At 45.3% G+C, this 25,923-nt stretch overlaps 1 protein-coding gene across 17 annotated transcripts in view; it reads right to left on the bottom strand.

Moving 5' to 3' along the window:
* RIMS1 (regulating synaptic membrane exocytosis 1) overlaps nt 1-25,923 on the bottom strand; it is an 871,728-nt gene that overhangs the window by 16,066 nt on the left and 829,739 nt on the right. For all 17 annotated transcript variants that reach the window (XM_030199020.1, XM_030199021.1, XM_030199022.1 and 14 more), the window contains one exon: nt 10,159-10,260. In XM_030199020.1, the coding sequence (XP_030054880.1) occupies nt 10,159-10,260 (102 nt within the window). The remainder of the gene's footprint in view (nt 1-10,158; nt 10,261-25,923) is intronic.

Genomic DNA, 25,923 nt, shown 5'->3' with positions numbered 1-25,923 from the left:
GGCCTTTTCCGAAAGAGTATCCCAGGTACTAGACCTCCTGTCCTCCCAGGGAGCATTTATTTGAATTCAGTGTCAATCCAGCTGTCCTTAAACTATCCAGTAACACTTTTACTTGCATCAGGTGGGTCCTCCAATCTTTGCTGAAAATGACAATGTCATCCACGTAGACGGCCGCATAACCACCATGTGGCTTTAGCAGGTGGTTGACAAGGCACTGAAATGTTGCATGAAGACCAAAAGGCAGTACAGTGAACTGGAATAGATCTTGAGGAGTCAAAAAGGCAGTCTATTTCTTGTCAGCCAGAGTCAGGGGCATCTGCAAGTACCGCTTGGTCAGATCCAGTGTCAATATGAACTAGGCTCCTCACAGACTTTTAATGAGATCATTGACCCCTGGCATCGGGTAGACCTCCAGATTGCCATTTACTTTCCGATATTCGGTGCAGAACCAGAGGCTGGTTTAGGCACCAGTATGATGGGTGACAACGAATTACTGGTGGATTCTTCGATAATCCCCAGGTCTAGCATCTCGACTATCTCTTTCACCACTGCCTGCTGATGGGCTTCTGGGATCCAGAATGGACGCTGCCGGACCGCCATGCCTGGCTTGGTGATGACATCATGGGTCACAAGCTGGGTCCAACCTGAGATGTTGGAGAAGGCGTCCTGGTTCTGGGGGACCAAGTGTTCCAGGTCAGCTTTCTGCAAGGCTGAAAGCTGTTCGGCAATTGGGACTTGAAAGGGCTCAGGCTATATTGGAACCTCTGGACTCAAATTGCCCTCCTGGACTAGGGTTTCAGTCATCAGGATCCACTTCTTTAATAGATTAATGTGGAAAATGTTTGTTTTGCCTCTTCTGTCTGTCAGGGCCACCTTATATCTCATAAGGCCCTTGGCATTTACATAGCAGTTTACTTTCTGAAAAGGGCAGAAGGACTAAGACTCTGCCCCCTGTCTGGAAGGTCCATTGGACGGCCTTCTAATTATAGGCTTGGGCTTGTCCATTTGAGCCTTCTCCAAGCAGAGTTTGGCAGCCTTGCTGGCTTTCTTTATAATGAGCATATACTCTGCCAATTTTTTCCCCGGGTTGGATTCCTCCTCCCAGGCTTCCATGATGACATCCAGGAATCCTCTAGGACTCTGTCCAAATAACAATTCAAATAGGGAAAAGCCTGTCAAATTCTGGGGCACCTCCCGGACTGCAAACAGTATATATGGAACCAGCGTGTCCCAGTTCTTCCCATTTTCAGCCACAAACTTTCTCAGCATTTGCTTGAGACTCTTGTTAAAGCATTCCACCAGATCCTCTGTCTGTGGATGAAATACCGATGTCTGCAAGGTCTTTACTTTTAGCAGGGCATGCATTTGCCCTGGTCAGTCAGTATCTCAGTAGGGATCCCTATGAGGGAGAAGACTTCCCACACAGCATTAGCCAAAGTAGTAATCTTCATATTATGCAGTGCAATGGCCTCTGAGTAGTGGCTGGCAAAATCCAGAATAACCAGGATGTACTTGTTGCCATAGGTGATTCTTTCCAGTGGCTCCATGAAATCCATAGCCATCCTGTCAAATGTGGTATTGACAATGGACATGGGCAAGAGAGGGGCAAGTGGAACTCTTGCAGGACTACTCAGCTGGCAGGTTGGGCAGGATGACAGACCAGTGCTACTTGCTTATACACACCCGGCCAGATAAACCAGGGCAGGATCAGTTTCCAGATTTTCTCCTTCCCCAAGTGACCTCCAACAGGTGACTATGTGCTAATTGCATAATCTTCCTGCGATGAGGGTATGGGACTAACAACTGCTCTATCTCCTCTCTTTCCAGGGTTCCCTTGGTCACCCCTATACATTAAATCCTTCTTTGGTATGAAGTATAGTGGAGCTACTTTAGAGGGATCCTGGTTGCCCACAGGGTTCCCATCTACCATTATAATCTTGGACCAGGCTTCTCTAAGGGATTTGTGCTCTGCCTGAGCCCTCCTAAAATTTCTCATTGTTCCATCTCCACTCCAATCAGGTAGGCTATTTAGGGGGTCTCGGGTCTCAGTTTCTCTAACTGTCATTGATGGTGGGATTTACGCATTTTCGGGTTCTCTATATACAAGTCGTGGTCCTCAGGAAAATACTCCTCCCTCCTTCTTTGGGCCAGCAGTCAGCTGGGCCCAGATGGCTCCAAATGTTGGGAAATCCTGGCCCAGAACAAGTGGGTGGGGGAGCTTGGCCAATTGGTGTTTTAAATGATATTTGAGCCATGGGATACTGACTTTGTTCCCCATGCACACATGACAGTGTCATGGTTTGTTCATAGTCCATTTGCAGTCTAGTATTTCCCTCCAAACAAGGGGCTTGAGGCTGCCAGAGTCTACCAGCACCTGGTAAGGGTTCCTATCGACTTCAGCTTGCAGCACACAGCTCCTGTTCTTGGGTTGAGAAACCTCCACAAAGTTGCAAGAATGTGGAGTGACCATATTTACATCTATAGCTTCTTTGTCTAACTCTGGCTATATGGCCTCTCTCTCCACATCTGAAGCAGGTGAGAGAGTGTGGGTTTCATGACCAGGTCAGCAAAGTGTGCCGGGTTTGGGAGAATGAGGGCCTCTTTCGCTCTAACCCCTTTCTTGTGGACGTCGGGCTAGAGGGTGTTTTGGGTCTCTCGAGTTCTCAGATCCTACTTTCTCTCATTTTTTTCGTGGGACTTTCAGCTCACCTCTGTAGGGTTCAGGTACTGGTTCCATTTGGTAAAATGCTTCAGCCACTTCCAGAGCACTCTCTGGCATCACTTTAGGGTGCCACCTCATCCATTGCTTCATAGACGGGTAGCCTTTCAAGAAATTGTTTCAGGAGGATGATTCTAGCTATATCTGGGCCAGTCTTGCCCTCCAGTTGGAGCCATCTCCAGGCTACCTCTTTAAGCCTGTAGGCTCCTTTAACATAGCTGTGCCCCAGGCCTTTATACTTCCTGGAACATGCCCTCCTGGCTCCAACCCTCCCTTGTCACTTCCCCCTTGGACGGGACAATGGGTGTTCTATAGACTTTCTCACAACAGCTGACAGTCCAGTATTAATTCATGAGATTCAGATTATGTGATTGCCATTGGTGTGGATGGAGGCCTGTAGTAGAGATAGACATTTTCATGTTCTCACTGTAATATTTGTTCACTGAATTAAAGCTATTTATTCTGCATCTCTTAACACATATTTGGCAAATAAACATGATGCATTTTTTGAAACTGCTGTTAGCTTGGTATGTCCATAGTTGTAGATGGGAGGGGACTATTTTCAATGGTGGTAGAAACAACAAATGATTTACATGACCAGTAAGTACATGGCCAATATCAATCAGGGACTGTGGTGAGTGCTAGGATGCACAGGAAAAGGGGAAATGGTTCTGCAAATTATGTTGACAACCTGGAGATGGACAGCAACCACAGAAGTGCTGGGTTACCTATAATCTAAGGGTTTGTCCTGAAAGGGCTATGTGGGGGAGAGATAATTTCATCCTTACTTGCTCTCTCAAACTGATTTTCTACCTTTCTATAATTTCTCTTTGCCTTCTAAGTTGTAGTTCCTTTCTGTGTTTTTATTGGTTTTATATGATTATTGTAAACCACTTTGATATGTAGGAAAGGCGGTATATTAAGCCCTATCAAACTAAACTAAACTCAGCACAGCCATGGCTGCTGAATTTTCCTGTGTCAGATTAAATGGCTGCTACCATGAAACATTCCTGCATCACCCAGCACCTTGAGAAAGTCTCTAATCCGTCCAATATTCAAAGCAATTTAAGAAGGCAGGAAAGACCCCTGCCCACTTAAATCGCTCATGGCCACCCAACTGCCAATATTCAGCAGCACTTAAGCAGGCAGTGCCACTGCATATCAGCTCTAACTTCACAACAAAAAAGTGGGCAGGTCATGGGCGGTACAGGAGGCAGTACTGGGGAGGAGCTGGCAGGTATGTGGGTGCTGAAATATTCAGTGCTGGCACCAACATAGGTAAGGAAGTAGTAGAGACACAATGGTGATGAAATTCAAAAAGGCATGGGATGAACACAGAGGATCTCTAATTAGACAATGGAAGTTATAAAAAAAACCTAAACTTAATGGCTGCATGTGTGTGTGGATGTGTCGAGTGACGCTTAGATGGTAATTCTGGCTGTGAAGAACTAGGGCCGATACCGGGCAGACTTGTATGATCTGTGTCTCATATATGGCAATCTGGTTTAGGATGGGCTGGAAAGGGCTTAGACTTTAGTGGCTGGAACATGAGGACAGTGCTGGACAGACTTTTACGGTCTGTTTCCCGCAAATGAGAAGACAAATAGGCTGGAGTGGGTTTCAACGACAACTCCAGCAGTTGGAACATAAGGATAGGGCCAGGCGGACTTCTATGGTTTATGTCCCAGAAACGCTAAAGAAGGACCATAATCAAATATATAATATCACGTTCATTGTTGATTTAATCATGAATTGATAATGACTATTGGGCAGACTGGACCATTCAGGTTTTTATCAGCTGTCACTTACTATGTTACTATTAATCCTCTCTGCTCCTGGGCTGATATGCAGACCTCAGCTCTGATACAGGCACCAGAGGCGTAGCTAGGGGGGGAGGCGCCAGGGGAGCGGCCGCTCCCCCAAATGGATTTCCACCAGCACTGGTGCCTATTTTTTGCACAATCTGTTCCATTTAAAACAGGCGCCTGTGCCAGCAGAAGTCTGCTCTTTGCTCCCCCCGTGCCTTCAACCTGGTTCCGCTTCTGACAGGCACAAGCATCAGATGTCACCTGACCTACTGGTGCCTGCTTGTGGCGACCTCTCAGTGCACAGTGCCAGTGGATCAGAGACAAATATGTGTGCACCAGAGTGTTCCAAGATCCAACTTCTGTTCCTTCCATGCCTGCAGCGCTGCGGTTTCGAACCTAGAGAGAGACTGAGAGAGCCAACTGGAATGTTTTTTAATGTACCATTAAAGTCTTGTGGGGATGGGTGGGGACAATTTAAATCCTTGCGGGGACGGGTGGGGATGGGTAAGATTCCAACGGGGACGGGTAAGATATCTGTCCCCGTGCAACTCACTAACCTGAACCCGGGAGTGTAGGGGAGGGAGAGAGAGAGAGAGAGAGAGACAGATGTTGAACAATGGCTGAAGGGTGGAGGGGGGAGGGAAGAGAAGTAGAGAGATGTTGGGACCTGGGAGTGGCGGGGGAAGGGTAGAGGGAGAAAAGAAGAGATCTAGGGGGAAGGGAGAGATATTGGATCTTGGGGCACTAATCCCTCTAAGCTGTGTGTGAATCCTCCAACTGCATTGCTGCCAGTGATAGGTGACGCGTCAATATTGTGTTTTCAAATGCTTGGGACAGGCAGGTTCCCTGGAGTCCTGCAGAACTTGCCTGTGCCTTATTATTGAAAATATGATAGTGAAACAGTACCCCTCACTGGCAGGACTATAGTGGAAGACTCCCACTCAGCTTAGAGAGAACAGTGCCTGGGGAGGGGAGGGGATGATGAATGGAGGGAGAGATATTGGACCTGAAGGAAGGGAAGGAGAAGGGAAAAGATGTTGGACATGGAGATGGTAGGGGGGAGAAAGAAAGAGAAGAAGAGATGTTGGATCTTGGGTCAGAGGCTGTGGGGAGGAGAGAGGATGAGATGCTGGACAATGGGAGAGAGGTAAGGAAGAGAAATAGAGAATACTGGATGTTATACGCAAGGGCACATGGAGGGAGGGAAGGGAGAGTAAGAGAGAGAGAGAGAGATGATAGATCTGGAAGCAGAGGTGAGGGAGGGTGTGACGAAACGGTGGGTTTCTAAGCCTGTGAACTGTATTATTTTACTCCTAATTGGCCGGCAGATGGCACTTGTTTTCAGTTTTAAGCTGTTACAGACAGGCTGTATTCTTCTTTAGATTAGCATAAGACAGGAAGTTTCTGCAGTCCTGTGGCTAGCTACTTTTGAAAGTTGCTGTTCTGGACTCCGATTGGCCTGGAGTTCAGATACATCCAGAAGATACTGGCCTGAGATCCTGTTCAAGACTTATGAACAGATAACTTCCTGAAACTCCCCAGGTGCTACTCAGGTAGCATGGGTAGGGGGCAGAAGAGAGGAGAGATGAGACAGGGGTGGAGAAGTGATAAGGAGATGTCAGGCTACAAGAGTAGGGAGTGATAAGAAGAGAGCGATGAGATGATGGGCTATAAGGGTGGAGGGAGGGGAGATAATGGAAATAGTGGAACCATGGCAGATTGTCAAGGTAATGACTGAGGAAAGGATAGTGAGTACAGAGAGCAGAAATGTGAAGGAGAATAGATGAAAGATACAAAGGAGCATGATGCTGGGGAAGGAGTGAGATGGGACATGGGAGAGCTAGGGTGAGAGAAAGAGATGGAAAGTTGATAGGTGGAAAAGTAAAAAGGTGATGGAGAACTGGAAGGTGAGAAAGAGGGTGAAGTTTGAGTGGGCAGAGGCAGAAAAGAAAAAAAGGGAGGAAAGAGCTAAAATGGAAAGAAGAATATGTCAGAAACAGGTGAAGTGAGAGAATGGAACAAGACAGGAGGAGAGAGGAGAAAACATAAATGGATAACAGCCAATGGAAAGAGAGCAGAAGACAGACAAGAAAGCAGAAAAGAGAAACTGCAACCAGCATGATAGAAAAATAAAATGTCAAGACAACAAAGGCGAGAAAAAGTGTTTTATGTTGAATTTATTAACTGGAGTATGTTAGTCTGGGAAATGTGCATTGCAAATGGCTTTGTATTGTACTCAGTATAAGAGAAAATATGCATTTCTCTTTTCATTGCTTCAGTGTTGCAGTACATGCAACGTTTGACTTCTTGTGGTTCCCATTTCAATTTTTGCTTTCATATTACTATTTGTAATTACCTGTTCTGTATTTGATGAGGGTCTGTCTGTGTTTTGGATATGACTGAGGTGAAGTACTCTGTTAGAATGTAGTTTCTGTGTAGAGATCTGTAGCTGTCCCACTTGTACTAGTTTACCTGTAGTACGTGTATTGGTGTTTTAGGATCCAGTGTAATATTTGCAGTGCTGCCTATTCATAGGTAGGGTTCTTACTGTTTGAATCATAGGATTAGTGCTACTGTTGTATGACATGTTTGCTATATATATGTTAAGTTACTAATTCATCAAGTTTTTTTGTGTGGTTTTTTTTTGTATGGTGATTTCATGGAGAAATTTCCTAGTTTTGTATCTTTTGTTGGAAGGGGGGAGGTTGGATTTTTTGTGGATACAGATCATGTTTGCATTTAACTTCGTATGCTGTACTATGTCAGACTAAAGGTCATATATGTGGTATATGATATATATCATGTGTATCCCAACTGAAAAAAAGGTTGAAGAAACACTATCCTAGAGCCTCATTAGCATCTAGAATGCAAAACAGCATGCAGATAATTCCAAATGTATACCTCGGATACACTGCCAGCATTACTTAATGATTGTGTATATTTCTACGGGGTGGTGATAGACAGAAATGCCTCCTGTGTGCTGAACAATGCTGGATATTTAAATTAGACATGCTAGATCCTATGGGTTTGAATGGGAAAACTGAGTGGCATCATTTCTTGTAGTCTGATTGGTGGTGATATGAATTTGACCTGACTTTCACTCTCCCATTGGTCGATCGAAAGATGGTGTCTTTTGGAAATAGGGTTATGCCATCTTAGGTTAACAGCCCGATGACAACAGGAGTGTCTACTACGCAAGTCTGAAAGAATGTAGAAATATATTCATTTTCAAGAGTTTGAACTGATTGGTTTTAAGAAGTGCTGGTTGAAACTATTTCTGTTTCTTCCGAAGTGTTCCTCATGTCCCTGATGTAGTGCAACAAAACTCTGGCCATCGTCGGCTGAGGACAGTGCTGCTGAGAAGGGCATTTGATGAGATGGGCAAAACAGAGCTGAAGTTAATTACTTAAGTTTTTGATATATACCAGCAATAGATTTTTCATTAGAAACTCTTTGAGGATAGTTTATAACATTTAAATAAAAGACTTATAATATAAAAAGCCAAAAGCATTTTTTATTCCTATGATTGCAAAGAAGCTGTTTGTAGACCTGTTTTAAAAGGTTTGAGTTTACTAAGGCTTTTTCCTCTTTGAACTTATGAGATATCTTTACTAATTTTATATGGTGTGAGTTGATGCTTTGCAGATTCAGATAATTTATCCAAATAACTTAGAACGGATAGAAGGTTGTCCTAAGTAAACTGAAGAGTAGCCTGAATAAAGCCCCTATCTGGATATATTCTGGTGCTGGCTGGCCTTATCCATAAATTCAACACTGGGCTTTATTTGGATAGTCGTGCTGAATATCTGGATATATGATGACTGCTGCAGCTGCATTTAAAAAAAACAAACAAATGCTGTCTATTAACCTGAAAGAATTCAACTTGAATAAGATCAAAGAGGGCATTTGAAAAACAATTACCCCTGGATTCCATAAATGGTGCACAAATAAAAGCATTGAAAATTGCACGTGATCCTGAGGTCTGCATGCAAATTAGTTAGGGGCCCTTTTACTAAGCTGCGTAAGCGCCTACGCATGACCGATGGGTGCCAATTATGAGTTACCACTCGGCTACTGTGTGTCTTGGGCGGTAATTTCATTTTTGACGCGCATCTGATACGCGCATCAGAAAATATTTTTATTTTCTGGTGCATGGGTGGTAATCGGCATTTGGAATGCATGTTGACCATTACCACCTAGTTAACGCGTGAGACCTTACCGCTAAGTCTATGGATGGTAAGGGCTCAGACCCAAAATGGATGTGCGCTAACTTTCATTTTGCCGCACGTCCATTTTCAGCCTCCCCAAAAATGTATTTTTTACAGGTGCGCTGAAAAATGATTCTACACATGGCCAAAGCATGCGTCTGCACTACTGCAGGTCATTTCTCAGCACACCTTAATAAAAGGACCCTTTAATGAGCTATTAAGAATCAATAATTGGCTGTTGATAATTATTGAGGTTAATTGGTTCTGATATGGATTTGCACAGAGATCTGCTGTGTACGATTCTATAAAGATATGCGTCCGAATCCTCTTACATGCAACCCAAAAGGGGGCATGGCTATGGGTGGGGCAAGGCCGGGTCAGGGGCATTCCAAAGACTTACACGCAGTGTTATAGAATTTTGGTGCTGCGTCCACAAGTTGTGCACCAGGATTTACACTAGGTTTCAGTTGGTATAAATACTCTCACCCAAAGCTTGGCGTTGGAATATGTGCTATCAACTATTCTATAACGGGCACTCAGCCTGGAGTGCCCTTTATATAATAGCGGTGAGTGCAAATTTTTCCCGGCAACTACTTTTCGGTGCCATTTACTGAATCTGGCCCTTTGTGCATAAAACAAATGCTTAATGCACTAAAATCAACACAGAAAAGGACAACTCTTAAAAATCCCAACAAGTGGAATCAAGCTAAATATCCAACTTCTCAAAAATATAAAGATGAAATAAAAGAGCTTAAATTAATAATAAGCTGAAAATAGAAAAAAAAAGAGCCAGTCTTTCAACTCTAATCGCATCTCCTGAACATCAGGAAGCAGGGAAAAGCTTGACCCTTCAACCAGGCTATTAATGGAAGAACTAATTAACTTGCTAATCTCACACACACAAGGAGTGATACCGATGCACATACTATAGGAGGACATTTTTATCCACACCTACCTCTGACTTCATGTGCAACTTTCTTTAAATTAGTCCCCTTATTTTCTAACTCCTCTTATCCTCTTACATATTGATATGTTCCATATTTGCTTATACCATACTCTGTCTATTAAATTGCTTTATAATGTATTGTGTTGACGTAAGTAGTATACTATGCCATACGTTGTATTGTTATTTGAATATTTTTACTGCTGTAATTGTCTTTTGCTTATGTTTGATTTATTCTTGCTATACACCACCTTGAGTAAATAAATCATAAAACATTAAAAAAATGTACTTTAAAGGTAGAAAAAGCCAATCAGTTTCATAAAACAAATACAGACTGCCCTGCTTGTGTCAACATAGAAATACTTTGGCCTCTTAGGAGGAAATCTTGATTGCCAAAGGCCTTGCAAAATACAGATTAAGTTAACAAGGTTGCTGTACTGCCATGATGTGCTGTTTTGACTAGTTATTAGGTGTGCTTACCAGGAGTTGATTTGGAACCTGGTTTTTGTATAAGACCTCTGGCTCTTATGACTTCTACTTCCAGCTGACCCTTTTTATCTACCATACCAATCTGAATATCACCTGTAAGAAAAGAGAAACACTCCCTACAGTTAGACTGTTTTCAATAACAATTTGATTTAGCATACATTTGGAAATTTGATTTTGATACAACACATATGACAATGAAAATCCAACTGTAAAGACCAAAACAAGCTATACTATAATGCTTTCACATTAACAAAAATGAAATTAAAACTTTAATATAGTAATCAGGGCTTTGCTTTCTAGATTCTACTAACAATTGTTTAAACTGTTATAGTACAGTAAGAGGCTTATTTTCAAAGCATTTAGCCTCCCAAAGTTCCATAGAAACCTATGGAACTTAGCCTCCCAAAGTGCTTTGAAAATATGCCTCTATATATGGTAATATCTGGACTGACAGAGCAGATATAGGGGATGGCAAGTTTCAAATTGTGGAGTTACCCCAGGTCTGTTTACCTGTTTTAATTCAGAGACAATAGCCCCAAAGGGAAGGCAACATAACAGCAGAGAGACATTGGTATTGTCAATGCTGTTTTTTTGTCTTTTAACTAGGGAAGATGAAAGACAGAGTTCAGCAACTGCAAAATCACTGGTGGATATGACTCCTCCCCCCACCCTTCAACGCTAGACAAGTAGTGCTGATGCAGTTGAATAACTGATTGAAAAATTAAGTTTCACTCGCAGCAGCAGGCATACTTGTGGTTTCTAACTTTCTACAACTGTGCAGAGGAGTGTGGTAGCCGTGTTAGTCCACTCTTAAGGTTATCAATAGAAATCAAACAAAATAAAACATGGAAAAGAAAATAAGATGATACCTTTTTTATTGGACATAACTTAATACATTTAATGATTAACTTTCAAAGGTTGCCCTTCTTCGTCAGATCGGAAATAAGCAAATGTGCTAGCTGACAGTGTATATAAGTGAAAACATTCAAGCATTACTATGACAGTCTGACAGGGTGTGAGGATGGGGGTGGGTCGGAGGTATGCATGGGAACATCAAAGCATATCACTGATATTCTAACAGGATGGGTGTGGATAATTGAGGGGTGGGGTGATCAACAGAGAAATACAGCTTTATGGTTTATAATGGGCTAGGAACCCCAGATCCTTGTTAAGTCCTTTCTGTTGGGTGTTAAAATATTCAATCATTCTGACTTCAAAGGTCTTACGTTCTTGTATGGTTTTAAAGTTACCTTTCAATTTACATAGACATCACATGAACAATACTGGTGCCAGTAGGGTTCCCACGCCTGTTGGTCAACATTACACAGGACCAGGACACTGTACCAGTGACTTCACAGTGAGAATCCTGAAAGGTAACTTTAAAACCATACAAGAACGTAAGACCTTTGAAGTCAGAATGATTGAATATTTTAACACCCAACAGAAAGGACTTAACAAGGATCTGGGGTTCCTAGCCCATTATAAACCATAAAGCTGTATTTCTCTGTTGATCACCCCACCCCTCAATTATCCACACCCATCCTGTTAGAATATCAATGATATGCTTTGATGTTCCCATGCATACCTCCGACCCACCCCGATCCTCCCACCCTGTCAGACTGTCATAGTAATGCTTGAATGTTTTCACTTATATACACTGTCAGCTAGCACATTTGCTTATTTACGATCTGACGAAGAACGGCAACCTTCGAAAGCTAATCAAGAAATGTATTAAGTTATGTCCAATAAAAAAGGTATCATCTTATTTTCTTTTCCATGTTTTATTTTGTTTGATTTCTATTGATACAACTGTGCAAAAATATCTTCAACTATCTGAAAGTGGGTGCAGATGTCTACAATGGTTAGTCTTTGGCCTGATCCTTTCTGCGACCTTGGCTAGGGGCAGAAGGACTAATGTGCAGAATCACATGACCTTCTTGAGCTCCTCTCCACCCTAGAAACCCCTAATACTGTCTAAACATATTCATGAAAACCCCCTCCATGAACACATTATTCAGGCAGAACCTGAGATCTGACTAGATCGATCTGTAGTGAATTTAGACAAGTACCACAGAAATCAGAAGTAGAAGGGAGCAGATAGGAACAACATCAGAAGAGAGATGGCGCTGCAACCACCAAGAAAGAAGGAAGAAAATGAAGATGAGGAGTCCCCAGTAAAGGTCAAGTGGAACACTCCACATTCTTAGGACATTCTTGGGTGAGACAAATCCATGACTACACACATTTTGGGGGTTAATTGGCAATATTAGTTTTTGCAGGTGCTGGGGTATCAATTTTACCAAAAATCAATGATACACATTTCTGTTGTCTCTCTTTATCACCTTTCCAGTGCCTTGGAGTGTTCATATCACTGTTTGTGCTGCTTTGCTCAGTTCTGGTGCTTTTGGCATGTTCTTTCCAGTGTTGGTGCTGGTCTACCAGTGCCTTACGTTGCTCATGCAATTGTTAAGATGCCAGGACTAGCGCATATACATTATGCACCCTAGGCAAACTTTCTGCCTTGAAGCACCAATTATATTTTAGGCCCTTTACCCTTCTTCCTGTCAATCATGACCACCCCATACCACTCCTTGTTGAATAATCTGGGTAAATAGGCTATTTGAAAGCAGCCCACCCTTCCTGCTGGTTTTCAGGACCTATTGTTTTGGTGCTGCCCTAGGTGATTGTTTAATTGTTAGGCTCTGTAGGATGCCCTTTACCACCATTTTGGTACCTTGGTGTGTTTCATTCCACTCTTTGTACCAGGTTTCCACTCATCTTGGATTGGTGTGCGTCATGTTTAAAGAATTTGCTTAACCACCCTTTGCTAAGTACATCATAATAGTCTATAGGGTGCATATAAATCATAACCATAAATATTCTCAAAAGCAAACAGGATTCAAATAGGGATGTTCTTGCAGTCTAAAAATTGGTGTTTATCAAAGACACTGGTTATGACACCTATTTGAAGCCTAGTCTATAAAGAAACGTGCAAGTGGCCGAAAACATGTTTATATATAAAACACAAACACTTTTCCTAACCCTGTAGCTAGTTAACTGCCCACACCTAGTTGTGTGCCAGAACACATGTAAATTATAGCATTGTCTAATTTACATGCATATTTGTGCACTCTGCACGTGCGCATGTCCACTGCTGCACTATGTATTGTGACTTTCTTTTCTCCTGTCTCCCTCTACATTGTTATGAAAGATATCTATGTACATACATACATATATGATATTATTTTATACATTTCTCTGTTCTTTTTAACGTATATATTTTACTTTTTTACAATATACTTTCTTCTACAGAGTTTTTTACACAATCTTTCAGATCCTTTTTATTCTATATAGTTTTATAATTTCTGTTTAATCATCTTCTTTGCTATTATATATTTACACTGTTGTTTTACATATATATATATATATATATATACAGTGGGGGAAATAAGTATTTGATCCCTTGCTGATTTTGTAAGTTTGCCCACTGACAAAGACATGAGCAGCCCATAATTGAAGGGTGGGTTATTGGTAACAGTGAGAGATAGCACATCACAAATTAAATCCGGAAAATCACATTGTGGAAAGTATATGAATTTATTTGCATTCTGCAGAGGGAAATAAGTATTTGATCCCCCACCAACCAGTAAGAGATCTGGCCCCTACAGACCAGGTAGATGCTCCAAATCAACTCGTTACCTGCATGACAGACAGCTGTCGGCAATGGTCACCTGTATGAAAGACACCTGTCCACAGACTCAGTGAATCAGTCAGACTCTAACCTCTACAAAATGGCCAAGAGCAAGGAGCTGTCTAAGGATGTCAGGGACAAGATCATACACCTGCACAAGGCTGGAATGGGCTACAAAACCATCAGTAAGACGCTGGGCGAGAAGGAGACAACTGTTGATGCCATAGTAAGAAAATGGAAGAAGTACAAAATGACTGTCAATCGACAAAGATCTGGGGTTCCACGCAAAATCTCACCTCGTGGGGTATCCTTGATCATGAGGAAGGTTAGAAATCAGCCTACAACTACAAGGGGGGAACTTGTCAATGATCTCAAGGCAGCTGGGACCACTGTCACCACGAAAATTATTGGTAACACATTACGACATAACGAATTGCAATCCTGCAGTGCCCGCAAGGTCCCCCTGCTCCGGAAGGCACATGTGACGGCCCATCTGAAGTTTGCCAGTGAACACCTGGATGATGCCGAGAGTGATTGGGAGAAGGTGCTGTGGTCAGATGAGACAAAAATTGAGCTCTTTGGCATGAACTCAACTCGCCGTGTTTGGAGGAAGAGAAATGCTGCCTATGACCCAAAGAACACCGTCCCCACTGTCAAGCATGGCGGTGGAAATGTTATGTTTTGGGGGTGTTTCTCTGCTAAGGGCACAGGACTACTTCACCGCATCAATGGGAGAATGGATGGGGCCATGTACCGTACAATTCTGAGTGACAACCTCCTTCCCTCCGCCAGGGCCTTAAAAATGGGTCGTGGCTGGGTCTTCCAGCACGACAATGACCCAAAACATACAGCCAAGGCAACAAAGGAGTGGCTCAGGAAGAAGCACATTAGGGTCATGGAGTGGCCTAGCCAGTCACCAGACCTTAATCCCATTGAAAACTTATGGAGGGAGCTGAAGCTGCGAGTTGCCAAGCGACAGCCCAGAACTCTTAATGATTTAGAGATGATCTGCAAAGAGGAGTGGACCAAAATTCCTCCTGACATGTGTGCAAACCTCATCATCAACTACAGAAGACTTCTGACCGCTGTGCTTGCCAACAAGGGTTTTGCCACCAAGTATTAGGTCTTGTTTGCCAGAGGGATTAAATACTTATTTCCCTCTGCAGAATGCAAATAAATTCATATACTTTCCACAATGTGATTTTCCGGATTTAATTTGTGATGTGCTATCTCTCACTGTTACCAATAACCTACCCTTCAATTATGGGCTGCTCATGTCTTTGTCAGTGGGCAAACTTACAAAATCAGCAAGGGATCAAATACTTATTTCCCCCACTGTATGATCTTTTTTGTAGACTCCTGATGCAGTCCTAGCGGCCGAAACACAGCATTTGTGTCGAGTCTTTTTACCCAATAAGCGTTTGCTTTTAGAAGAATTTATTTCTCCAGTCTTTGGTTTCTGTGGTCAAACATCCCACTTTTTCCCATAACTTGTGTTTTTCGTGGGAAGTTCGAGTTCTCCGCCCTTGGCGGATCATTCTGGTCTGATCCTTAATCAAAAAGGACACATTAAAAATGAGGCTCATTATAAAATATAATTCCACAGGAGCAGCTCCAAAGTAGAAGCTGTTCAAATAAAAGAGGACAGGATGATTTCCCTATGAGGAAAGGCTGAAGTGGCTAGGACTCTTCAGCTTGGAGAAAAGGCGGCTGAGGGGAGATATGATAGAGGTCTATAAAATAATGAATGGCGTAGAACAGGTAGACATGAATCGCTTGTTTACTCTTTCCAAAAATACTAGGAATGAAGCTATAAAGTAGTAACTTTTAAATTGGAGAAAATATTTCTTCACTCAATGTGTAATTAAACTCTGGAATTCGTTGCCAGAGAACATGGTAAAAGCAGTTAGCCTAGCAAGGTTTTAAAAAGGCTTGGATATCTTCCTAAAAGAAAAGTCCCACTTGGGAAAATCCATTGCTTAGTTCTAGGATAAGCAGCATAAAATGTATTGTACTGTTTTGGGATCTTGCCAGGTACTTGAAACATGGATTGTCCACTGTCGAAAACAGGATACTGTGCTTGATGGACTTTTGGTCTGTCCCAGTATGGCAATTCTTATGTTCTTATGTTATGTTCATTCTACAGAAGTGAATAACAAGGTTTAATGCTAAATACTGTATTTGAAACATCATCAGTAGACAGTAGAGGGAGCTAGAGCATTGCGCTTCTGTAATTCACAAGGTATTATATAAAGGGCAAGTACTTAAGCCTCCAGTGGGAGGATGTTTACCTGGGTAGAGTGCCCTGGTTGAAAACTGTCCCCCTTTACAAGGGCTTAAAGTATATACACGCTTTCAAAGCATGCATACTTTTAGCCAAATTAAGGAGAGGCAGTTTGGGGGATGAGAGAGAGAGACTGTTTAGGGTGGGATTAGAGTTTAGCTCACACCTCTTCAGTAGTAGTTTAAGGTGAATTAAGTTCAGGTGCAGTTGGTATTTCTTTTTCCCCTCAGGTCTCACAATTTAAGTTCAAAACCAGTGATTGTTATAATGGGCAGGGAGAAAAAGAGTGCACATAAGTTTGATTTTCAAAGTCACGCATGTTATTTTATTCACATTTCATTTCCATTTATTGAATGCATATTCTGCTCAGCTAAATCAATCCTTCTGCAGATCACAAATAAAACATCCATAAAATGTAAACAGTAAAACAAGATCAAATAATTCAATTGGCCGCCTGCAGAATCAGCAGGAATAAATGTGCATGTGTGCTTTGTACACACAGACCCAGTAAGCAATGTCTGCTGCGTAATTACCCCTGTGAAAATTAGCTATGAGGTCCACACATGCTAAAATGCCCATATACCATATGTATTAAGAAGCAACCCTATCAGAAAGCAGTACCACCCACCCTTTTAAAATTGAAATTGCAATGTGATTATAAAATAATAACACTTTAGGTAAAGATTTATCCCAGAGTTTTCTTGACAAGTACGTATTGCAGGCTTTTCATTACAATTAACTCAAATGTTCCAGCAGTAAAACATTCAGTTCTCCCCACCCCCCTCCTTAATGCTGAATGAAATAGCATCTGAAAAAATGTAGTTTCTTCCCTAGAACAGATTCTCATTGCAAAGTCTCAGGCAAGCCTTTATCACTGTTCTGCTACTTCACTCCCAGAATGATTAGCATGCAATTTAAACCCAATATTGTAAGCATCATCACCCAAACAGTCTTAATTCTAAAGCAAATCTTCTTTACTGTAGTAACAAAAAAAAGGAGAAAGTAATTTACCGCTTGTTGCTTGACAGGTAATGTAGCCTCTGCTACCACTCCCAAGCAGTGGAACTGGGAGAGGAATTACAGGGCACACTGAGATAATGCTGTACAGTAAAATAGTGGGTGGTGGGTGATAGATGTAGAGGTTGTATAGATTGTAAGGATAAATTGTAGAGGTAACTTACAATCCTTACAAATTGTAGAGGTAGTACAGGGTAAAAAGACGATGGAATTACAGTGATTTTTGGAGACATGCATAACTTGCTAGGTCAGAGGGCTGCTGCCAATCATGCTCTTAGGGGAGAGAGGAGGAAGAGAATAAGAGCGGGCACTACAAGTCCAGAATGCTGGAAAGCAAGCAACCAATAGGAAGACTCCCATAAACTATAGGGAGCCCATCAGAGAGAACTACAAAATTACATAGAATCTGTAGTCCTATCCCATTTAAAGGCACAGAGACTAAATCTGGCTATAGCAATGTCCTATATATATATATGTGTGTGTGTATACATATATGTGTGTGTGTGTGTGTATATATATATATATATATATATATATATATATATATATTCTATAATAAAACGCACCCTCAACGTTCTGAAGACATCTGATGTCACTCCCTGAAGGGTTCGTGGTGGTGAAGCCATCTCTCTCTGTCCATGTGTCGAGGGCGGAGACATGGCCAGAGAGAGATGACTTCAACCTACGAACCCTACAGTGACGTCACAGACGCAAGGCGCAATGCCTCAGCCCCATTGGGAAATTTTCTGCGGCTTTATCTCCTGCTCCCACAAACAATGCCTCCGCCGGCTGGCGGGAATGAATAGCAGGAGAAGAGACTACAGATGACGGCACTAGCAGCGCACGTGAAATGGCGCCAAAATCATCCGGCGCCAAATGGGTAAAGGCAAGACCGGAGGAGCCACTTACTGGTGCTGCCGACCCCGAGTCCTGAAGCAAGCGGTCTCGCTCTTCCGAACCCCGCTCCTCCGATAGAGAACCACTAGGGCAGGCTGTGTACGTTCCTGACACTGCTCTCTGGCTCCCACACAGAGAGCAGCGTTTAACTACCTCAGAGGGAATCGCCATGCTCTATAAGAAGTATCAGAGCTTCACCCCTCCTGCGCCAAAAACGAGGACAGATTCCCGAACTCTCCTGGGTAGAACGAAGCCTTTATTTCTGTGAGTGCTAGCAAACAAAACACTGCTGGTTCCTCTTCTCTTTTTCTATTTTTAAAACTCACGTGAAACTTTAAGCAACGCCGGCCCACGAGCCAGAAAGCCTGAGGGAGGGGGGCCCACGACCCTGAAGCTGGGGGAGGAGGGGAGGAAAAAGGAGAGGGGGACGGAAAAAAGAAGGCGAGGGAAGACGGGAGGAGGTGGAAGGAGGGCGGAAGACAGAGGGGGGACCCCTGCCACACACTCTCACACAAGACAGCCTCACTCTATGTCACACACACAAAAACACACACACACATTCACTCTGTCTCTCTCTCTTACACAGTCACTGTCACACACACTCTCTCAAACATACACACTACGATGACAACCTTGCTACCGCCCTGGAGCACCACAAGTAGGCAGAGGACGACCACAGGGCCCTGCAGAACACCAGGACACTTATGGACAAAGTAGTGAGTTACAGGGGAGTGGGAGAGGGGAGGGAGGACAGCCTGGAACTCGGAGGGGAGGAAAGGAGGGCGTGGGACTCGGAGGAGAGAGAGGGAGACAGCAACGGAGGGAGAGATTTGGAACAGAATGTTTAGCTTTGCAGAGGGGAAAGGGAAAGTGGATTTGATTCGATATACAGCCTTTCTGTGCTTACATTAAAAGTGGTTTAGATATCACATACAGGTACTCATTTTGTACCTGAGGCAATGTAGGGTTATGTGACTGGTTCAGAGTCAAAAGGAGCCACAGTCTATATTCAGGGCCAGTCTACATAACAGGCAAGACTAGGTGGTTGCCTATGGCAGCAGATTCTAAGGGGGTAGCAAAAAAGCAGCTGTAACCAAAGCAAATTCAATGAAGCATCAGTGTATAATTTTACCTGCAAAACAGCTTAATATTTAAAAGTGTGGAAGCTCATTTTCAAAGTACATAGACTTACAAAATTACATAAGTAAAAGGCATAGGAGGCATCTGTTCAAAAGGCATCACCACCTGGCCCCTAGAAATGTCTGTATAAGAGATTGGAGAGACACCAGAAACACACTGGGAAGGTAAGAGTCTAGCATTCTCCTGCCCTCTCCCCCCCCCCCCCCCCCCCCCCCCCCGATCATAACACCATTCATGTAGAAGCACCAGACATGAGCAGGGTATAGACATTTGAGGTCCCTTTCCTGTTGTAGTACATGTAACAACTCCCTCATCAATCCAATTTCTTACTGTAGTTTCTCATTCAAGAGTAATCATGGTTGTAAATATGCACATCAATAAAAAAAAATAAAAAACATCTATTGCTGAAACCACATAGACCTGCACCCCTTCCCTGGCCCCCACCTACATAGTGATGGGAACATTGGCAGCTACTCCCTAAAGTACATGCCGATGCCCAAAGAAACACCAGCTTTATCTCACTACCTATCCCCACATCCCTGCAATACTGCACATGCTGCACAGAAGAGCCACCATGTCACTCACTGTCCCCATGTCCACCTCAGCTCACATATCATCTGTGCTTGTGTAACGCTTAACCCCCCTCCCCCCAATCTGGCTGTTGCTATCTGTCACAACCTGTGTGAGGAGCATTGTACAACTTGGCTTAAAAATTAATAATGTATGTGAAAGCAAGAAGGCCCATCACCTGAAGCCCAGTCTACCAACATGTCCTTTGCAAGCAATGCGGCATCCACAGGGAGCTGGAATCCCTAAGGCACCAATATCAGCGCATCCGGAAGGACAACCCAGCACTGATCAGCCGCATGCCAGAGTACCTCCAGACCCCATATAAGTATCACAAACAGAACACCCCTATAACATCTCTATCCCAAATGAAGGGCTGAGGATACAGCTAAGAACTGAGGATGCAGCTACTCTCATTAAAGTGTGCCTACAACCCCCATGTGTGTTGCACCCAACACCCAACTAATGAGATGACATGGAAAGGAACGGGGTAGAGGGGGAACCACTTGCTCAATGTCTACCAGATTCTAAAACAAAAGGGCTCTATATGGTACACACGCCTACCAAGCACATCACAGTCTCTACAGCAGGGGAAATGAAAGAGATACCACAAACCCCAACAGTGGGAATCAAACCCACAACCATAGGCGTAGTTTGACTGTTTCATTTGGGGGGGCAAAAAAAAATGGGCGGAGCATATTAGCATATCATTTGCATATATACATATGCAAATGAATATGCTAATATGGAGGAAGGAAATGAAATTTACAGGCAAAATATCACAGATGCACATTTCAAAAAGCTGACACATTTCAATTAATAAATTATGAATAAAATAAACTTTTATTTACCTTTGTTGTCTGATCATGTAGTTTTTCTATTCGCTTTGATCCCAGTGTCTTCTGTTTTATGCAGTGTCTTCTTTCCAGTAGGCTTCCCTCTGCTCCCCACCCTCCCAGTCCCATCCATCTCTTGCTCCTTCCCTCTGCTCCCCACCCCTCCCAGTCCCATCCATCTTCTGTTCCTTCCCTCTGCTCACCATCCCTACGTCCCATCCATCTTCTGCTCCTTCCCTCTGCTGTGCCTGACCTCTCCCAATCCCATCCATCTCCTGGTCCATCCCTCTGCTCCCCACCCCTCGCAGTCCCATCCATCTCTTGCTCCTTCCCTCTGCTCCCCACCCCTCCCAGTCCCAACCATCTCTTGCTCCTTCCCGCTGCTCCCCACCCCTCCCAGTCCCATCCATCTCCTGCTCCTTCCCTCTGCTCACCTCCTTTCCCAGTCCAATCCAATTCCTGGTCCTTCCCTCTGCTCCCCACCCACCCCTCCCAGTCCCATCCATCTCTTGCTCCTTCCCTCTGCTCCCCACCCCTCCCAGTCCCATCCATCTTCTGTTCCTTCCCTCTGCTCACCATCCCTCCGTCCCATCCATCTCTTGCTCCTTCCCTCTGCTGTGCCTGACCTCTCCAAATCCCATCCATCTCCTGGTCCATCCCTCTGCTCCCCACCCCTCGCAGTCCCATCCACCTTCTGTTCCTTCCCTCTGCTCACCTCCTTTCCCAGTCCAATCCAATTCCTGGTCCTTCCCTCTGCTCCCCACCCACCCCTCCCAGTCCCATCCATCTCTTGCTCCTTCCCTCTGCTCCCCACCCCTCCCAGTCCCATCCATCTTCTGTTCCTTCCCTCTGCTGACCATCCCTCCGTCCCATCCATCTCTTGCTCCTTCCCTCTGCTGTGCCTGACCTCTCCAAATCCCATCCATCTCCTGGTCCATCCCTCTGCTCCCCACCCCTCGCAGTCCCATCCATCTTCTGTTCCTTCCCTCTGCTCACCTCCTTTCCCAGTCCAATCCAATTCCTGGTCCTTCCCTCTGCTCCCCACCCACCCCTCCCAGTCCCATCCATCTCTTGCTCCTTCCCTCTGCTTCCCACCCCTCCCAGTCCCATCCATCTCCTGCTCCTTCCCTCTGCTCACCTCCTTTCCCAGTCCAATCCAATTCCTGGTCCTTCCCTCTGCTCCCCACCCACCCCTCCTAGTCCCATCCATCTCTTGCTCCTTCCCTCTGCTCCCCACCCCTCCCAGTCCCATCCATCTCCTTCCCTCTGCTCCCCACCCACCCCTCCCAGTCCCATCCATCTCCTTCCCTCTGCTCACCTCTTTTCCCAGTCCAATCCAATTCCTGGTCCTTCCCTCTGCTCCCCACCCAGCCCTCCCAGTCCCATCCATCTCTTGCTCCTTCCCTCTGCTCCCCACCCCTCCCAGTCCCATCCATCTCCTTCCCTCTGCTCCCCACCCACCCCTCCCAGTCCCATCCATCTCTTGCTCCTTCCCTCTGCTTCCCACCCCTCCCAGTCCCATCCATCTCCTGCTCCTTCCCACTGCTTCCCACCCTCCCAGTCCCATCCATCTCTTACTCCTTCCCTCTGCTCTCCACCCTCCCAGTCCCATTCATCTTCCCTCTGCTCCCCACCCCCCCCCCGCGAGGTCCAGGATCGTGACTCCGTTTACCCCCTCTCTTCCTCCCTCCCTCCGGTGCAGGCAGCAGTCTTCTTCAACCTTTCTGTGCTCCTGGCAGCGGTAGCGACGTATACACGCTGCCTTCGGTCTGCCCCGGAAGCCTTCTCTTCAAGTTCCTGTTCCCACCTATGCGGGAACAGGAACTTGAAGAGAAGGCTTCGGGGCAGAGCTGAAGGCAGCGTGTACGTCGCTACCGCTGCCAGGAACAAGAAAGACTTAGAGAAGATTGGTGCTGCCTGCGCCGGAGGGTAGGAAGAGAGGGGGTAGATAGACACGCTCGTCTCCGTCCACTTCGCTGCTTCCCTGCCTTCTCTGTCTGCGTCCCGCCTTCCTCTGATGTCATTTCCTTTCGGGCGGGACGCAGACAGAGAGGGCAGGGAAGCAGCGAAGCGGGCGGAGACGAGCGCGTGCCTGCTTGTTTTTTTTTTTTTTATTCTAGCGCCAGTCCACGTCCTCGTCGTTTGGGGGGGCATTGCCCCCCCTCGCCCCCCCAGTCTACGCCTATGCCCACAACCCTTGTATTCAGCTATTACAGTCCTAATCCCTACACTAAACAACAACTGACAAAGAAGTGGGCACTGCCACATCTTATGTGCCCGTTCCCTGCGATGTCGTCTCATTGATGCCACACCTTAGACATATTCCCCAGGTAACAAAAACTGCGCACACTGTAGGGGTATTTCCCTGTGTGTCTCACCTTGCTGGTCTTGGCCTGCATAATCCTATGACATCAAGATGGAGTCTGCAACCTATGACCTGCACATCAGTGATTTAGCTAATTCAGCTTTCTGGAAAATCACTAGCAGTCATGTAACACCAAGGACATGCTGTGGCAAACCAACCCCCTTTATCTCCCTGAGAAGCTGAAAGGGAGTGAGACATGGCTCCAACAAGCCGGGTGAGAAACAGAAAATGCATACCACAGTGTAACAACTTGAAGGTCAAGAACAACGGACCCTTCTTGCCATGCAGCGAGCAGAAGAAGATCTGGATTGGGTTCCTGCAGTCACCTGACCGGGAGGTACTGGGAAAAGCGGGAACAAGGAGAAGTTAGTCAGAATCCTTGGAAGAAGGTGGATGCTGGAAGGAAGACCAGAGAGACCTGATAAGGTCCACCATCTTATGAACTGTGTATCTGGAGAAAAGTACCGTTTGGTTTAGCTACCTGCACGCAGTGACCTGTGCCCTCCCTGTCTGCTGTAGAGTACCTGTCCTTGCTCTGACTAAAGACTCGCTGGAAACTCAGCTTGAGTCTGGGAAGCATCCTGTGCCAACTCCCGAGAGACTGCCACGAAGGTCAGCCTGGTGAGAGATACAGTGATTTATTTCCTATTAGTCTGGGTTTAGTGAGTGGTGATTACTTGAGCAAAAGACTGGTTTATAGTCATAACCGTGGTCAGGAGATAAGCTGCTAATAACCGTACTACCTCGTAACATAGTTGTAGAATTACCAATCAGTTGTGTAATTTACCTAGCAACCTGTAAGGACAGAGTGTGTAGTGTGACAATATAGTTTGTAATTTTATCAGCCAGTATTTTTGTATTCAGCTAAAGCTTTGCCAGAGTTTCTATTTTGTATACCTTTTCATATATATCTATAATAAAAGCTAATATATTCCAACCTCCTTTCTCAGTTGCGTTCCTCTCTCTTGGAAGTAATTGGCTTGGCACCAATCCAAGGTTCCCCCTCCCTCCCCTAGACCGAGTACAGAGTATTTTGCTTGCAGATAATTCTGTTTGGGAACCTTGGGCACAGATAAGTATTACCTGTGACCATACCTACAACACCCATCCCAGTCCTTGCCTCCCAACAGCCTGCTGTCCTACTATGGATCAGGGGCATAGCCACAGGTGGCCCAGGTGGGCCTGGACCCACCCAATTTGGGGTCAGGCCCGCCCAGCAGCAGTGTTTCTGCACAGCAATTCCGGTCGCAGACTGGGCTCACAGCGATTCCCACACGCTGCCTGCCGCTCAACAATCTCCTTGCAGCTACTAAGCACTAACCCAGAAGCCTCTCCTCTGCTGCATCTTGACTGGGCATAAACCAGAAGTTGTGGCAGAGGAGAGGCTTCCGGGTTAACACTTAGTAGCTGCAAGGAGATTGTTGAGCAGCAGCTGGCAGGCAGCGTGTGGGAATCACTGCAAGCCAAGCCTGCGACTGGATTCGCTGCGAGCTACAGGAACACTGTTGCTGGGCAGGCCTGCAAGGAGGGTGAGGGAAGATGGGGAAAAGATGTTGCAAGGGGGAGGGAAGACGGGAGACAGCAGCTGTATAGGGCGGAGGGAAGATGGAAGGAAAGATGCTGCACGGGGGGAGAGGGAAGATGGAAAGATGAGGCATGGTGGGTGAGGGAGATGCTGCATGTGGAAGAAGGGAGAGATGCAGCAAAGGGGTGGAGGGGTGAGGAAGGGAGAAGTCTTGGCTGCATATGAGGTGGAGGGGAAGGAGACATGCTGCATAGAGAGGGGATAGGTGGTGAGAGGGGGAGAAATGTTGAACATAGGGGTGGAGAGGAGGGAGAAATGGTGGGCATAGGGTTGGAGGGAAGGGAGAAATGTTAGACATGATGGTAGAGGGGAGGAAGGGAGAAATGCTGCATGAGAAGGGGAGAGAGATGTTGGACCAGAACACAAGAGAGAGGGAGAGAGAAATGTTGGACATGATGGTAGAGGGGAGGGAGAGAGAGATGGTGGACAGTGGGAATGAGAGGGGGAGATAGTCATGGGGGTGGATGAGAGGGAGGGAAAGGTATACTGTAGGTGGTGAGGGGGGGGGGGGGAAATGCTGGGCCATGGGGGAGAGGACAGGAATGAAGAGAGAAGGGGCAGGAAAATATAAGGCTACCAGGTTGGGGTGGGGAGGGGATCAGATGCTGGTTAGAAGGGTGGAGAGAGGAAGACGATGGGAATGCTGGAACCCTGTGGGAGAGGCCAAGAGGGGAAGGAGGGGGTGGCAAGGAAATGAATGAGAGATAGTGATTACAGAGGGTAGAAATATGGTAATGGGGAGTAGATTAAAGATAAAAGAGAAAGTAGGGATGGGAAGGAGTAAGATGGGGAATGGGAGAGCTCTTCCCTCTTTGACCATCATTTGGTAACTTTCACACTTAAACACCCCCCTCCCAGTATCGTTCAATTTCCACTAATACATTTTAACAATCTTCAGGCTATTGACTCTTCTACTCTGTACTCCAGTGTTTCAAACCTCTTCTCAACCACTATGTTATCCAAGTCTGTCAATGAGGCTGTCTCTTCCTATAATACTATTTTGTCCTCTGCTCTGGATACTCTCGCTCCTCCAATTCTCCGTACTGTAAAGCATACCAAACCCCCGCCTTGGCTGACCTCTAGAATCTGCTACCTATGTTCCTGTGCCCGATCTACTGAATGCCCACCCACTTTGGCCTCAGGCCCACCCAGCAATGGTGCATGCTGCAGGCCTTCTTTCCCTCGGGCCCTCCCTCCCCTTCGGGCAGCGCCGCAGTCTACCTGAACAGGAAAGCTGCACGGCACCGGGTCGTCCTGCCGCTACGCTGCTGCCCTCCGCCCCAGTCATCATCATTCTGGCACAGAGTTCTTCTGCTGCTTATCTGCAGTGGATCCGTGCGCTGCCAGGGCTGTATGCTGCTGTGACTGCTTCCT

This window comes from Microcaecilia unicolor, chromosome 3 (genome assembly GCF_901765095.1).
Source record: "Microcaecilia unicolor chromosome 3, aMicUni1.1, whole genome shotgun sequence".
Taxonomy (NCBI): Eukaryota; Metazoa; Chordata; class Amphibia; order Gymnophiona; family Siphonopidae; genus Microcaecilia; species Microcaecilia unicolor.
The sequence above is the reverse complement of the archived record's forward strand: the minus strand, read 5'-3'. Positions and strand labels throughout refer to the sequence as shown.